We start from the raw sequence: 12,967 nt of genomic DNA on the forward strand, positions 1-12,967 counted from the left end.
GGAAGAAAGAAGTGTTCTTTTTTTCCGAATCAGCGATGTTAAAAATTACATTATAAATTCATTTAATTATATTATAATAAAAAGATTTATTATGAAAAGGGAAAATTATTATTTCATCCTGAGATTTTACATAATTATTTAAGTAGTCTTTGATATTTAGGCATATATTTATAACGTCCCTGAAGTTTGCCACCGTCATATTAATTGGTCCTTCCGTCAAAAAAATACACTTTTTCCGTTAATTTTACGAAGAAAAAATGAAATTATCTTTTGAAAAAATAATTATTTCGTTCCTGAGGTTTGCCATAATTATTAAGTAGTCTCCTACATTTATATAAATATTTATAATGTCTCTGAGGTTTACTTCCGTCATATTAATTGGTCCTTCCATAAAAAAAAATACATTTTTTCCGTTAATTTTGAGTGAAAAAAACGATATTATCCTTTATAAGTTTTCATTGACATTATCATTAATCTCTTTCCTCTAAAATACCTGAAACTCACATTTTCACCATCTTCCTCAACCCAATGCGGTCTTCATTGCCACCACCGTGTCAATGAAAACTATCATCTCCATAACCAGATCACCACCAAAACTAAAACCAAACATCCAAACTCATTCAAACCATCATTACCCCTTCATCCATTTATCTCTCTCCTTGATTAGAGGATTTAGGTTAGTTTGGTCATTCTACTAAAAATTAACAGCAAAAAGTGTGTTTTTTGGACGGAAGGACAAGTAATATGACGAAAGTAACCTCAGGAACGTTATAAATATTTGTATAAATGGTGGGGACTACTTAAATAATTATGGCAAACCTCAGCGATGAAATAATTATTTTTCATTTTAATTTTGTTGGTGATCTGGTTATAGAGATGATACTTGACAGAGACACGGTGGTGGCAATGAAGACCGCGTTGGGTTGAGAAAGATGGTGAAAATTTGAGTTTTAGGTATTTTAGAGGAAAGAGATTAATAATAATGTCAATGAAAACTTATAAAGGATAATTTCGTCTTTTTTACTTAAAATTAACGGAAAAATGTATTTTTTTTTTTATGGAAGGACCAATTAATATGACGGAAGTAAACCTCAGGAACGTTATAAATATTTGTATAAATGTAGGGGACTACTTAATAATTATGGCAAACCTCAGGGACGAAATAATTATTTTTTCAAATGATAATTTCGTCTTTTCTTCATAAAATTAACTAAAAAAGTGTATTTTTTTTACGGAAGGACCAATTAATATGACGGTGGCAAACCTTAAGGACGTTATAAATATATGTCTAAATATCGAGGACTATTTAAAAAATTATGTAAAACCTCAGGGATGAAATAATAATTTTCCCTTATGAAAAAGATAAAATTAGCGTTTCTTGAATATAAATTCATAGTTTGATTTAATTAAATTTGGCATTAATTTGGAGTGAAAGGGTTAAAAAAGTAAGAAAGTGAAAAAGGGCGGGGGGCTTAGGTGTCAACATCACAGACCAAACTGCCTCTCGTGTAAAAAGGATTATGAAAGTCGTTAGGTCCGGTGGTTAGAAGGCAAGAATAGACCTTAATTAGGCCCCTGACTACGAGATTCCAATCTAATGATTGAACGTTGTGATTTTGGATTACTAATGTCTCTTCTACAATCATTTTTTTGACAGCGACACCCTCCGCACTCGGCTGACCTTTTTCCCGTTTTTTATTTTCACAATTTCATTTATTCGAGGAAAAAGAAAATTTGGCTTTTAAGTTATTCATTTTATCAAATAATAAGTTTTCAATAATGCCCAATTTCCATTCTAAATTTATTTAGAGTGTATATTTATTTAAAATTGAGTTTTTTTTTTTTAACTACTTTAATAGAAATATAAACTTTCAATCAATTTTTTATTGATCAACAAGTGTAAGAGATAGACAATGAAAAAAAAAAATTATTACAGGATTACACATTAGCTTCTCTCAACTTAAGATTATAGGATTATATTTAAGGTTAGTATAATTTTTATCATACATATATATGCATGTACTCATTATTATATGTAGGCACAACCTCATAAGTCATACACATGCAAGAACAGTAACCGTTAGATTAGATAAATGATCATAAAAATTTAATGGCTGATGTACTGACACTGAATTTAGAAGTCTAATTAAATGGGATAAAAAGGCCCATAAAAGCTACAAGCAAAACCAAACTCTTTTCGAGTAATTTCACAAAATTACCAATAAGCCCCCTTTCGTAAACTAACAAAATAAAGTATGATGGTTTGTTTTGAGACCTGAGAAAATATACATTTGCTCTGCCAGCTATATCTGTTGCGAAGCATCATAACAATGTTTCTATTTGTTTTTCCCCCTTTTAATGAGAGGAATCTGTCATTTTAAACAAACTATTAACTAAACTAACATGGGGCAAGGAGACATCTCAATCCTAGCTTAACCGAGTTGAACTTGCCAGTAAGGCAGTCAACCATTCTTGCGGTGAGGACTCAGAGCTTCCCTCTCAAATTTTCATGCCAGCACATTTTGACAACATATCCTACAAATAATCAAAATAGCAAACCATATATCTGTCAGACGAAAAAGAAAAGGGCAAAAGGCTCCTCATAATTTGAAGAATGTTAGATGAACCATGGACGATCAGTATAATGTTTTTTCAGCCTGCTTCCAAAAGAAATTTCTTTAAATTTTGGTTTCACCGAAGAGTAATAAAACACAATTTTTTCATAAAGTTTATAAGCACCTGAAAATCTGTTACCAAGCCGCAGTTCTCACCCTTCTGCTTCTCAATAAGTTTGTCCGCTGTTTTATCCAACAAATAGTATCTGGCAACCTGCAGAGGTAACATAAAAATCATAACAGAAATAGATTATATAGTTCTAATATCACATATAATTCTTCAGGAGTTGCAATTGGAATTGTCACATCTCAAAAACATAATGCTCCAAGCCTCCAAATAATAGTTAACAAATGTGAAATAAATAAATAAAGGATCTAAAGACAAGTTAATATCGTAAGTCAATTTTTGTTTCAAATACTAAAGAGAGACCTGGAAAGAGAGGATAAATTGCAGTTCCTGGGAAGTGTATAGAAGCCATCTAGGAAATTGTTAAACAATTTCTACAGCATGAAGAATATCTAAAAAGCAATAAAAGATACCTTCAATAATTTTTCTGCACTGGAGGGAAAGTAGTAACTAGCTCTTTCTTTCTCCTGATTCAAGCACCAGTAAACCTGAAAAATCAATAGAATCAGTTGAAAGTTATTTGTCAAACAATGTACCAAATGTACATTAAGCCTGTGTTGTTTGGACTTGGGAAGACATAACAAGGAGGGAAGAGGGAACGAAGTATGAAATCTAATTATCCATCCAATTGTTTGGTTAAGAGGAAAGGAAAGTAACGAACCTAATCCTGATTTCTTTGGTTGGGATGATATAGGAAAAAAAGGAAACATATGATACTAAAGGAAGGTAAAACATGAAATTAAAATCAGTAAGAGGGAGGTGTTTTGCTATTGAATGACAAGTGAGGCTAAAATTAGAAAACCATATTTTAAAAATTGATGAGTACTCCTTCCTTTCTTATCTGCCTTTTTTGAACTGACTGCAAAATGCATACCCAAGAGCTAAGAATCTAGAAAAGGAAGGTTCAGTTTCCTTTCTTTGAATGGATCCAGTTAAACAAAGGAAACCAAGCTTTCTTTCTATCCTTCCATCTCACTTCTCGTGCTTCCTTCCCCACCCCCCCCCCCCCCCACCAAAAAAAGAAAAAGGAGAGTTCAAGACTACAGAAAAACAGATTGATACATATAAAAATACCTTTTGGATATAATCTTCAGTTGAGTAGCAAAGAAGCCACTGCTCAGCCAATTGACAGTAGTAAGCAGCAGTTTCTTCAAGCAATTCCCTCTCAAAATCTTCATAATAGCTTACACTATTATCATATATTTCCATGAAGAGAAGGAGAACATTCTTTAGTAGATCCCGATCAATGTGCAATCCCTTGCGCTCTTGCCTGATCTGTACAAGAAATTTAGTTAAAATATTAGTTTGTCAGACAGACTTCCAAACCTTATAGAAAAGCATATCTGCGCACCATTGTTATTGCAGCAACCCCACATCTAGGATATAACTCCCTGAAAACCTGAAATTTAGGATGGGATCATTGAAAAGTTAACATGTTGAACGTGGTATGCAATCTAAAAACTGGGATAAAGCAATATAAATATAATTAAATAAAACATAGAGAAACAACTTCGATGTCCAATATAAGAACATGACAAATTCCGCTTACCAAATCCTGGAAACAATTTTTTGATGTGTCATCGAGTGAAAACTTATTTTGAGGGAGAAAGCATCGATCAAGATACTCAAAAAATTTGCAAAGCCACCTTGCCATCAACTTGTAATTTGACCATATCGGGATGAGTGCCCTCAACAATGAGTCATCATTTTTGCCCACTAAAGATGGCAACACCTGAGAACAGAAAAGAAATGATAGCATTAATAGTATTTCTTGCAGCAGCCTGAAAGTTTTCTGGTTGTTGATCAGATAAAGGTTACAAAACACAGTTATAATAATTTACTAGAACTCATATAGCCAGTGAAAGCCAAATTGCTTTGCAGATTTGGTATTGTGCACTTAAATTCATATGGAAAAGGATGCAAATTATAACTCCACTGTGTCTTCCAAACCTAAATAGAATCAACTCACTATTGAAACGATACTTTCTTCCATAGTCTTCTTAAATCTTTCATATAGCCAATTTGAACCTTCCATAGACTCAACAATCAGTTCATAGGCAGATCTATCAATGTAGTGAAGGATATCTCATCCATCTAAACATCATTAATCAAAGATATAGGAGTATTAATAGAGGAAAAATTTCAATGAAATCTTCTCCATTTTATAAAGGATACGAATGAAACTGCATTTGTTCTTCCATAGTAAACTTTGTTTCTGGATGTCCTTCCATGATCTTTTTAGCCTTTGCGATTGCTTTTTCAATCACCATCTTTTGGAAATTCTGTCTGGCTTCCATCATATTTCTTACTTCTTTTGATGTATCTAAAACAAGAAAGATTAACAATTACTTACCAAGAAAGATTTAAAAAAAAAAAAAATCTTAGCACTAAAAACGAGCTGAAAAAATACTCAAATCAGTTAGACATAGTAAGAAACCATTTAAAACCGTTCGCAGCATATTTAGATTGCCTCTAATCCCTAGCATAAGCAGTGAATAAGATATAAATTGCAACGCAACTAATTAACACAAAATAATAAGATAATTATAGAAAAACAAAAATCAATGGAAAAACATTCTATAAGCAAACAATGACCCACTAAACTAAGAATAAACATAGTTTGCAATTGCAAGCACCATAGAATATAATAAAATAAGTTACATTATCAAACACGGAAACCAAAGCGGGCTCTCTACTTACTATACCGCACAGAATTCAGAAGTATATAATTACGCAAATATGTAAGGAATTAATGAAACCAAAGCGGTCCTCTAAGGAATTAAGCAAATATGGAATTGTGGATGTCACCAATCAAATTTTCAGATATTGCTCATTGAATCGAAGACAAGTATTGTCCGTATCTTTCTCAGTAACCAAACAGAAACAATGAGCAAAACAAACGTTACCTCACTGACACACAGTTGATTAATTTAAAGCAGAAAATCAAAGAGTAATTTGAAATTCAAAATAAAAAGGAGAAGACCAGAAAGAAAAGGTAAAAACCTGAACTGAAAGGATTTGATGAGACAACGTTTCTGCAGATAGTTGATGGACTCATGGAGAGGGAGGGCAATATGTATATAGGAAAAGTTTTAGTTTTCCCTCCTTAAATCGAAGAAGCCAGCGCAGAAAACGACTTATCTTGTTGTGCCAAAAAAGTTATTATGGGCCCAAAGCCCAGTAAGGTTTTAGACAGTCGGGCTTGATCTTATACAAGTGATCTCACTTTTCACCGTAAAAATTGCTATCATTGAAGTGCCACTCATAGATTATTAGGCTGTAAATGACCTGAGAAACAAGTAATTTGCTTGGGGCTCAGCTCAGCGTCCAATAAGTTTATTGATCTAAACCCACGCTGTTTGATTTGCAATTGATTTTGTAGTTCTCAAAATCGAAATCGGTTCATTTACGGTTATTGAGTCAAACTCAAAACTTTGGCTGTTTTTGAATGTACTAAGCTTGGACTCAGTTAGGATTCTGCTAGCTCAATAATAGCCATTTAACTTTATAATTTTGCTTTTCAACGTTAATTACCTACCTTTCACTATATATAACATGCTGCTCAAGGACTACATGACTTCATATACCGTTTCAGCATGGCAATTTTCATAATTTTCATATCTAAGTTTCGAACTTAAAACCTTTAGTTAATAAAAGAATCAACGTGGCAATTTTCAGACATTTAGTTAAAAGAGGAATTCCAACTGCATTAATTATCTCAGCACTCATGCCAGTGTCTAACTAATCAGTCGAATCACAAAAACATTCGATAAATATCTGAGCAAAATTCATATTAAGACTTAAAGAGTTCATCCTTCATGCATACAGTACCATATCAAAAACCAGAATTTATTTTCTACCCAGATGGCAAAAATTAAGTCCATTAAAAACCAAATTTTCCTGAGTCCTGACAAAATACTAGTAACTAATAAAACCTACTACAGCATCATTTCACATTGAGCCTGAAGGAAAATAGTCGCTTCTAGTGAAATCCCTCTTCACTGATCTGGTTCCACTCCCACAGAAGCAAGGTCACCCTCATCAAGAAGGCTTAAGCTGGCATATTTTGATAAAAGTTGCTGCAGCAAAAAATTGAGCTCATTTAGAAGAATCAATATGCGATTGAGCTTGTTTAGAAGATTAAAATAAAATATCATCTTCGGCCATTGCAAACTACAATATGGAAGTTCATATTCAAACCTGATCATCAGCAGTAATCTCTTCGGCCTTTCGCTTCTGAGCCCATCTATTGGCATTTCGTTCCAGCAGTATATATTTCATGACCTGCAAAATATGCCAAAAAGAGCACATAATTTCATCAACACCGCAAAAAAGTGACTGCGTCAACATCTAAATTCAATAAGTGCTTCCTGCCATACAATTTGGTATCATGCTCAAATTAATCCAATTCAACTGTAAGCAAACCCAGCAAAAGTACAAACTACAAATATATTAAAGCAAAATTTATTAAATTTTCGAAAGGGATAAGCATGATTTATAAAGGGTTTTTACAAAACTACAGTAACCTACATTCAGTAATTTTGCTTTTGTTTTCTTGCGAGGATAAACTTCTGCTCTGGCTTCCTCCTGAATCAAGCACCAATCAACCTGAAGGCGTTGAAAGAAAATGAGTCATCAGTTACACAAATTACAAATACATACAAATTTGACTTAGGTAAGCTGCCAAAGGCCAAATAATAATGACCTTTCGCAGGTAATTAGTAAATGAGTCCCGCCAAAACCACCATTCCATGGACAGCTCAGAGTAGTAAGCGGCAGCTTCTGCAAGCATTATCTGCTCAAACTTTTCATAATAATTTGTAGTTCCTTTTCCTTCTGATCCCATAAAACCAAAGACATCCTTCAGCAGGTTCCGATCAATAACCTTTCCTTCACGCTCTTGAGTAATCTGTGCAGATAGTCATTTTTTCAAATTGCCACTATCACAGTCAAACAAAGTTAAATAACAAAGAAAGCTCTAAGTCCATGTTTTGTTCACTCCAGAATTAGGGACGGAATGCAATTCTTGGAACAGGATTATAATTTTGGTTTGATTTACAAGGAAATCCTAAATTTTGTTGATATCTTTATGTTTGAATTTATAGTAAAATGATATATTCAAGAAAAAAAAAAAACTTGAAATTGTATTCTTTAAACTTAGACATCCATTTTCATTCCCATTCAAACGCAAATGTGAACCAATCCAAACAAGCTCTAACGCTACAAGTAAATGTCAACAAACCAGACTCAATGTGGCTTCCTGAATTTGGCCATATAGCTTATCGCAGACCTGAAAATTAGGATTGGATCAACCAATGAACATTTTAGGGAAAACTTAATAAAGCACAAAGGAAGCTAAAAGAAAGTGTGATGGTTGTTACTTACCAGGTTGCAGAAGTAGCGTCTTGGGGCATCAACCATTGGTGGAAGTCTTTTTCTAGGAACGTAGTAACGATCCAAGTATTCAAAGAACTTATAAGAAGAGTCTGCAAATGCCTTGAACTCTGACCATGATTTTGTAACTTCTTCTAACAGAGCAACGCCATGTTTGCCCAGCAATCTCGGTATTACCTAAGCAAAAAATGGCAACCATTAAAATCAAATATCAAAGAACCCATTTGCAAAACTACTAATCAATCGATCATACACCTTTTCAAAAGGTAGACCCTCTCCCTAAAACTAATGCGTAAAAATTTTCTTGGGAAATAAAAGAGAAACTGGTGATCGAGTCACAAAGATTCAAGCTCTCACCTTTTCCATAATCCACTCTTCTAAATGGTACATATATTTCTCATAAATCTTCTCTGAATAAACCTTTGGGTTCCGTGCACACAGATTGAAAACGCAGCTAGCGCAAATGTTAAGGACACATAATTACCCACTAAAACACACATCAACATTGAAAAAAAAAAGCACATAAATAAAATTAAAGAAAAAAAAATGAATTTTAACCAAAAAATGGACCGCATTTTGTGTAAAGGATACTCATATATTTCCATGTTTTGTGCGCTTGTAAACGGCAAAACAGAGCGACCATCAGCGATCATTTTCTTCCTCAGAATCGCATCGTCTATTTTCTTCAATCCTTCTTCCAAAGTCACAAGCATAGCCATCTTGGGTCTGGGCTGCTGCACCAGAAGCACCATAAACAGTCTATTACTAACTTCAGAACTGAAGAAAACTTTTGGGAAATGGAACCAAATACCCTTATAAGGAAAGAAGAAGAGAATGTGGTGTATACAAAGAAGAGGGAGCTGTTACGGAGATACTTAAGTAAAGTGAAAACAAACTTGCAGAAGAAGGCCAACAACTTGCTTGCGAAGTTAGGCGACGCTTGGCAGGTGTCATACATGTATAAAGTCGCGGGAGGGAATCCTTACTTTCGCGGGAAGGACTTTCACAGAGGGCCGTTGGTTGTTTTTTCACTGTAAAAAATATCTTAAAAAATGGATAAAACTTACATATGGATGTATCCGTACGCTAAACTGCCTATAGGACAAAATTAAGATATTCTTGACTATTCACTGACTAAAAGCAAAAAAATTGTTGATTGCCGAAAATACCCTAAATAACATAGATAAAAATATCTTTAACAATTTAATTTTTTAATTAAAAAAAATAAAAAACACAAAATATAATTTTTTTTATTTTGTTTGTTCTGTTTTTTTTTTCTGAACTATATTATATTGTATCTTAAAAAATATTAATTTTAAAATTATATAAAAAATTAAATTACGAGTACTTATAGTATACAAACAACATGCAATATATGATTATAGAAATTAGTATGTGAGAAAATAACAGAAAGAATTTATCTATTATTGATGTACTGTCCATCTAAATATAAATTAATTAAAAATAATTTTCAATTCAAAAATATTTATGACCATTTATTAGAAAAGGAAAAATAATAGTAATAGTATTTTATCTTTTACACATTAACTTAGCAGACGGTTGGTAAGGTAATTTCACGGGTCGGTCAGTTACTGTTACCATAAATGGGCCATAATGACTTCTCATTGGTCGAATTACAATTGTATTCGTCGGCCCAACCGAGAATTATCCGAACTTACGTAGAAGCGTGGGCCAATAAATATTAAAGGTTAAACTTTATTTATATATTTTTACTTAAACAATAATAATGCTAAAAACAAAGAAGGAACAAGCCATAAATATTAGACATCAATTTTCAATACATCAAGTCAATTAAAAAATTACTGTTTTAAAAAATTATTATTGATTTTTTATTTATGTATTTTTTCCAAGTGAACCATCGTTAATGTCTTTGTTTGAGAAAAAAACATTTTCATTAGTTTAGTACATGAGCAACCAAGCAACTGTAGGTAAGTCCTTGCAAATTATGATCCTGCAATTCCAAACACACCGTGCCAAAAACCAGCATTTGTCTTTCTACCTATATTAATTCTTACAAATCATAGACTCATTTGACATTGAGCCTGAAGCAAAATAGTGCTCTAATGAAGTCCATCTTCACTGATCTGGTGCCATGTCCATAGAAGCAAGGTCACCCTCATCAAGAAGGCTTAAGCTGGCATATTTTGATAGAAGTTGCTACAGTAAACAATTGAGCTTATTTAGAATAATCAATATCTAATTGAGCTAGTTTAGAAGATTAAAATAACAATATGAAAATTCATCAATTTTTTCAGTCAAAATCAACCTTGTCATCAGCTGTCACTCCTTGAGCCTTTTGATTCTGAGCCCATCTATTGGCATTTCGTTCAAGCAGTATATATTTTATCACCTGCAAAATATGCAACACAGAGTACATAATTCTCATCGACACTGCAAATAAGCGATTGTTTCAACCAAAAACCAGCAAATGTCCAAACTATAAATATGTTAAACCAAAATAATAAAAAGGGATAAGCATGATTGTTAGAAATGACTTTGTATAAATCTACAACAACATACATTCAGTAATTTTTCTTTTGTTGTCTTGTAAGGATAAACTTCTGCTCTGGCTCCTTCCTGAATCAAGCACCAATCAACCTGAAGGTGTTGAAAGAAAATGAGTCATTTATTAGTTATACAAACTTTACAAATACAAGCATATTGACTTAGGTAAGCTGGCAAAGTCCAAGTAATAGTGACCTTCTGCAGGTAGTTAGTAAATGAATCGCGCCAAAACCACCATTCCATTGACAACTCAGAGTAGTAAGCTGCAGCTTCTGCAAGCATTATCTGCTCAAACTTTTCATAATAATTTGTAGCTCCTTTCCCTTCCGGTCCCATAAAACCAAAGACAGTCTTGAGCAGGTTCCGATCAATATCCTTTCCTTTACGCTCTTGAATAATCTGTGCAGAGGGTCATTTTCTAAAATTAACACCATCTCAGTCAAACACAATTGAAGAACAAAAAAAGCACTAAGGCCGTGTTCGGTTCAATATGGAACATGGAATGCAATTCTTGGAATAGAATTCTAAAATTGGTTTGCTTCAAAAGATATCCAAAATTTTATTGATATCTTTATGTTTGAATTTATAGTACAATGATATATACATTTTTAAGCATTATTCTCAATCCAAACAGCAAATTCTATTAAATTTTTTTTAAAATAAACTCAAAGTTGAATTCTTTAAACTTAGACACCCATTTTCATTCCCATTCCAATTCCAGTGTGAACCAATCCAAACAAGCTCTATCGCTACAAACAAATGTCAACAAACCAGACTCATTATAGCTTCCTGAATTTGTCCATACAGCCTATCGCAGACCTGAAAATTAAGGTTGGATCAAACAACAGACATTTATTTTGTAGAGAAAATTTTAATAAAGCGCAAAGGAAATAAAAAGAAGTGAGATGGTTGTTGTTGCTTACCAGAATGCAGAAGTAGCGTCTTGGGGCATCAACAAGGGATGTATATTCTCTTCTAGGAACATACCAACGATCCAAGAATTCAACGAATTTATACGAAGAGTCTGCAAATGCCTTGAACTCTGACCATGATTCTGTAACTTCTGTTAACAAAGCAGCACCATGTTTGCCTAACAATCTTGGTATTACCTAAGAACAAAATGGTGATCATCACAATCAATTTTCAAAGGACCCATTTGCAAACTTACTAAGATTGGCTCAATCGATATATAACTTTTCAAAAGCTAGACCCTTTCCCCTTAAAAGAATAATTAAAAAGATTCAACTGCAGAAAAATTTCTCAGAAACAAAAGAGAAAACTGTTGACTGAATCTCAAGAATCAAGACTCTCACCTTATCCATAATCCACTCTTCTAAATAGTTCAGATATTTCTCATAAATCTCCTCTGAGTAATTCTTACTCTTTTGTGTACACAGATTGTAAACGCAACTAGCACAAATGTCAAGGACAAATACTAAAACCCACACCACCAACATTGAAAAAAAAAATTTATATAATTAAAATTCAAGAAAGAACTTAAATTTTGACCAAGAAATAGACGGCATTATATGTGAAGGATACTCATATATCTCCATGTTTTGTGCGGTAGTAAACGGCGCAACAGAGCGACCCTCCGCGATCATTTTCTTCCTCAGCATGGCATCGTCTATTTTCTTCAATCCTTCTTCCGAAGTCATCGGTATATCCAAAATCGGTCCGGGTTGCTGCGTCAGAAGCATCATAGACAGTTGACAACTGTCTTCAAAATCGAAGCAAAAATGGAACCAAATAGCCTGAGAAGAAGAGAAGAAGAGAGAGTGATGGAAAGAAAGAGGAAAGAGCCGTTACAGAGATATAAAGGGGAAAAATAAACTTGCAGAAGAAGGCCAACAACTTGTTTAGGTGATGCTTGGCAAGCGTCTTGCGTTCAGTTAGTCATACATTTTCTGTTGCCGTAAATGGGCCATAATTGTTTTCATTGGACCTGCTCATTGTTTCCGTCTGAAATTTTCAACCTGCAATCTGATTGGTTCGGCCCAACTTGGTGATAAACCTCAAGTATTTTATGCAAGCGTGGGCCGAATTATCAAATATTTGAGGAGTCAAACCTCAAGTATTTTATCAAACAGTAAGGACTAAGTTGTAATTTCAGTCTATTCTCAATAACTAAATGCTATTTTTCATTTTTTAAAGATATTTATCCAATTTAAAAATAATCAAGTAGCTCAGTCTAAGCATTTTAATTTCAGCTTGGATTTATCTCTAATAAAAAACACTAGGTCGAAATTTGTTTGGTGATAAAAGTTCGTTTCCTTTTCATACACAAATCTAATAATTTATAAAC

The 12,967-nt window shown here is 33.3% G+C and overlaps 3 protein-coding genes across 4 annotated transcripts; all 3 read right to left on the minus strand.

The window, feature by feature from the left end:
• Positions 1-2,123: 2,123 nt before the first annotated feature.
• On the minus strand, positions 2,124-5,884 carry LOC105647529 (cullin-1). The gene is made up of 9 exons (XM_012233653.3): positions 5,746-5,884; positions 4,918-5,065; positions 4,712-4,805; positions 4,292-4,474; positions 4,094-4,141; positions 3,817-4,017; positions 3,156-3,230; positions 2,740-2,829; positions 2,124-2,535 (listed from the first exon to the last, which is right to left on the minus strand). Exons 1-9 carry the CDS (start codon positions 5,798-5,800, stop codon positions 2,500-2,502), a joined length of 930 nt encoding a protein of 309 aa, XP_012089043.1. The 5' UTR covers positions 5,801-5,884; the 3' UTR covers positions 2,124-2,499.
• Positions 5,885-6,507: 623 nt separating this feature from the next.
• On the minus strand, positions 6,508-9,067 carry LOC105647527 (cullin-1). Its single transcript, XM_012233651.4, has 8 exons — positions 8,728-9,067; positions 8,494-8,590; positions 8,128-8,313; positions 7,985-8,032; positions 7,448-7,651; positions 7,273-7,350; positions 6,943-7,026; positions 6,508-6,821 (listed from the first exon to the last, which is right to left on the minus strand). Exons 1-8 carry the CDS (start codon positions 8,886-8,888, stop codon positions 6,741-6,743), a joined length of 939 nt encoding a protein of 312 aa, XP_012089041.1. The 5' UTR covers positions 8,889-9,067; the 3' UTR covers positions 6,508-6,740.
• A 959-nt stretch (positions 9,068-10,026) lies between these two features.
• Positions 10,027-12,534, minus strand: LOC105647528 (cullin-1). Of its 2 annotated transcripts, XM_012233652.4 has the most exons (8): positions 12,205-12,533; positions 11,976-12,072; positions 11,586-11,771; positions 11,434-11,481; positions 10,858-11,061; positions 10,678-10,755; positions 10,424-10,507; positions 10,027-10,314 (listed from the first exon to the last, which is right to left on the minus strand). In XM_012233652.4, the coding sequence occupies exons 1-8, from the start codon at positions 12,363-12,365 to the stop codon at positions 10,234-10,236; spliced, it is 939 nt and encodes a 312-aa protein (XP_012089042.1). In that variant the 5' UTR covers positions 12,366-12,533; the 3' UTR covers positions 10,027-10,233. The 2 variants fall into 2 exon arrangements, with proteins under 2 accessions (XP_012089042.1, XP_020540240.1); XM_020684581.3 differs by lacking the exon at positions 11,434-11,481 and having other exon boundaries at positions 12,205-12,534.
• Between the last annotated feature and the right edge of the window lie 433 nt (positions 12,535-12,967).

This window comes from Jatropha curcas, chromosome 2 (assembly GCF_041381405.1).
Source record: "Jatropha curcas cultivar XTBG-Jc1 chromosome 2, XTBG_Jcur_1.0, whole genome shotgun sequence".
NCBI classification, from domain to species: Eukaryota; Viridiplantae; Streptophyta; class Magnoliopsida; order Malpighiales; family Euphorbiaceae; genus Jatropha; species Jatropha curcas.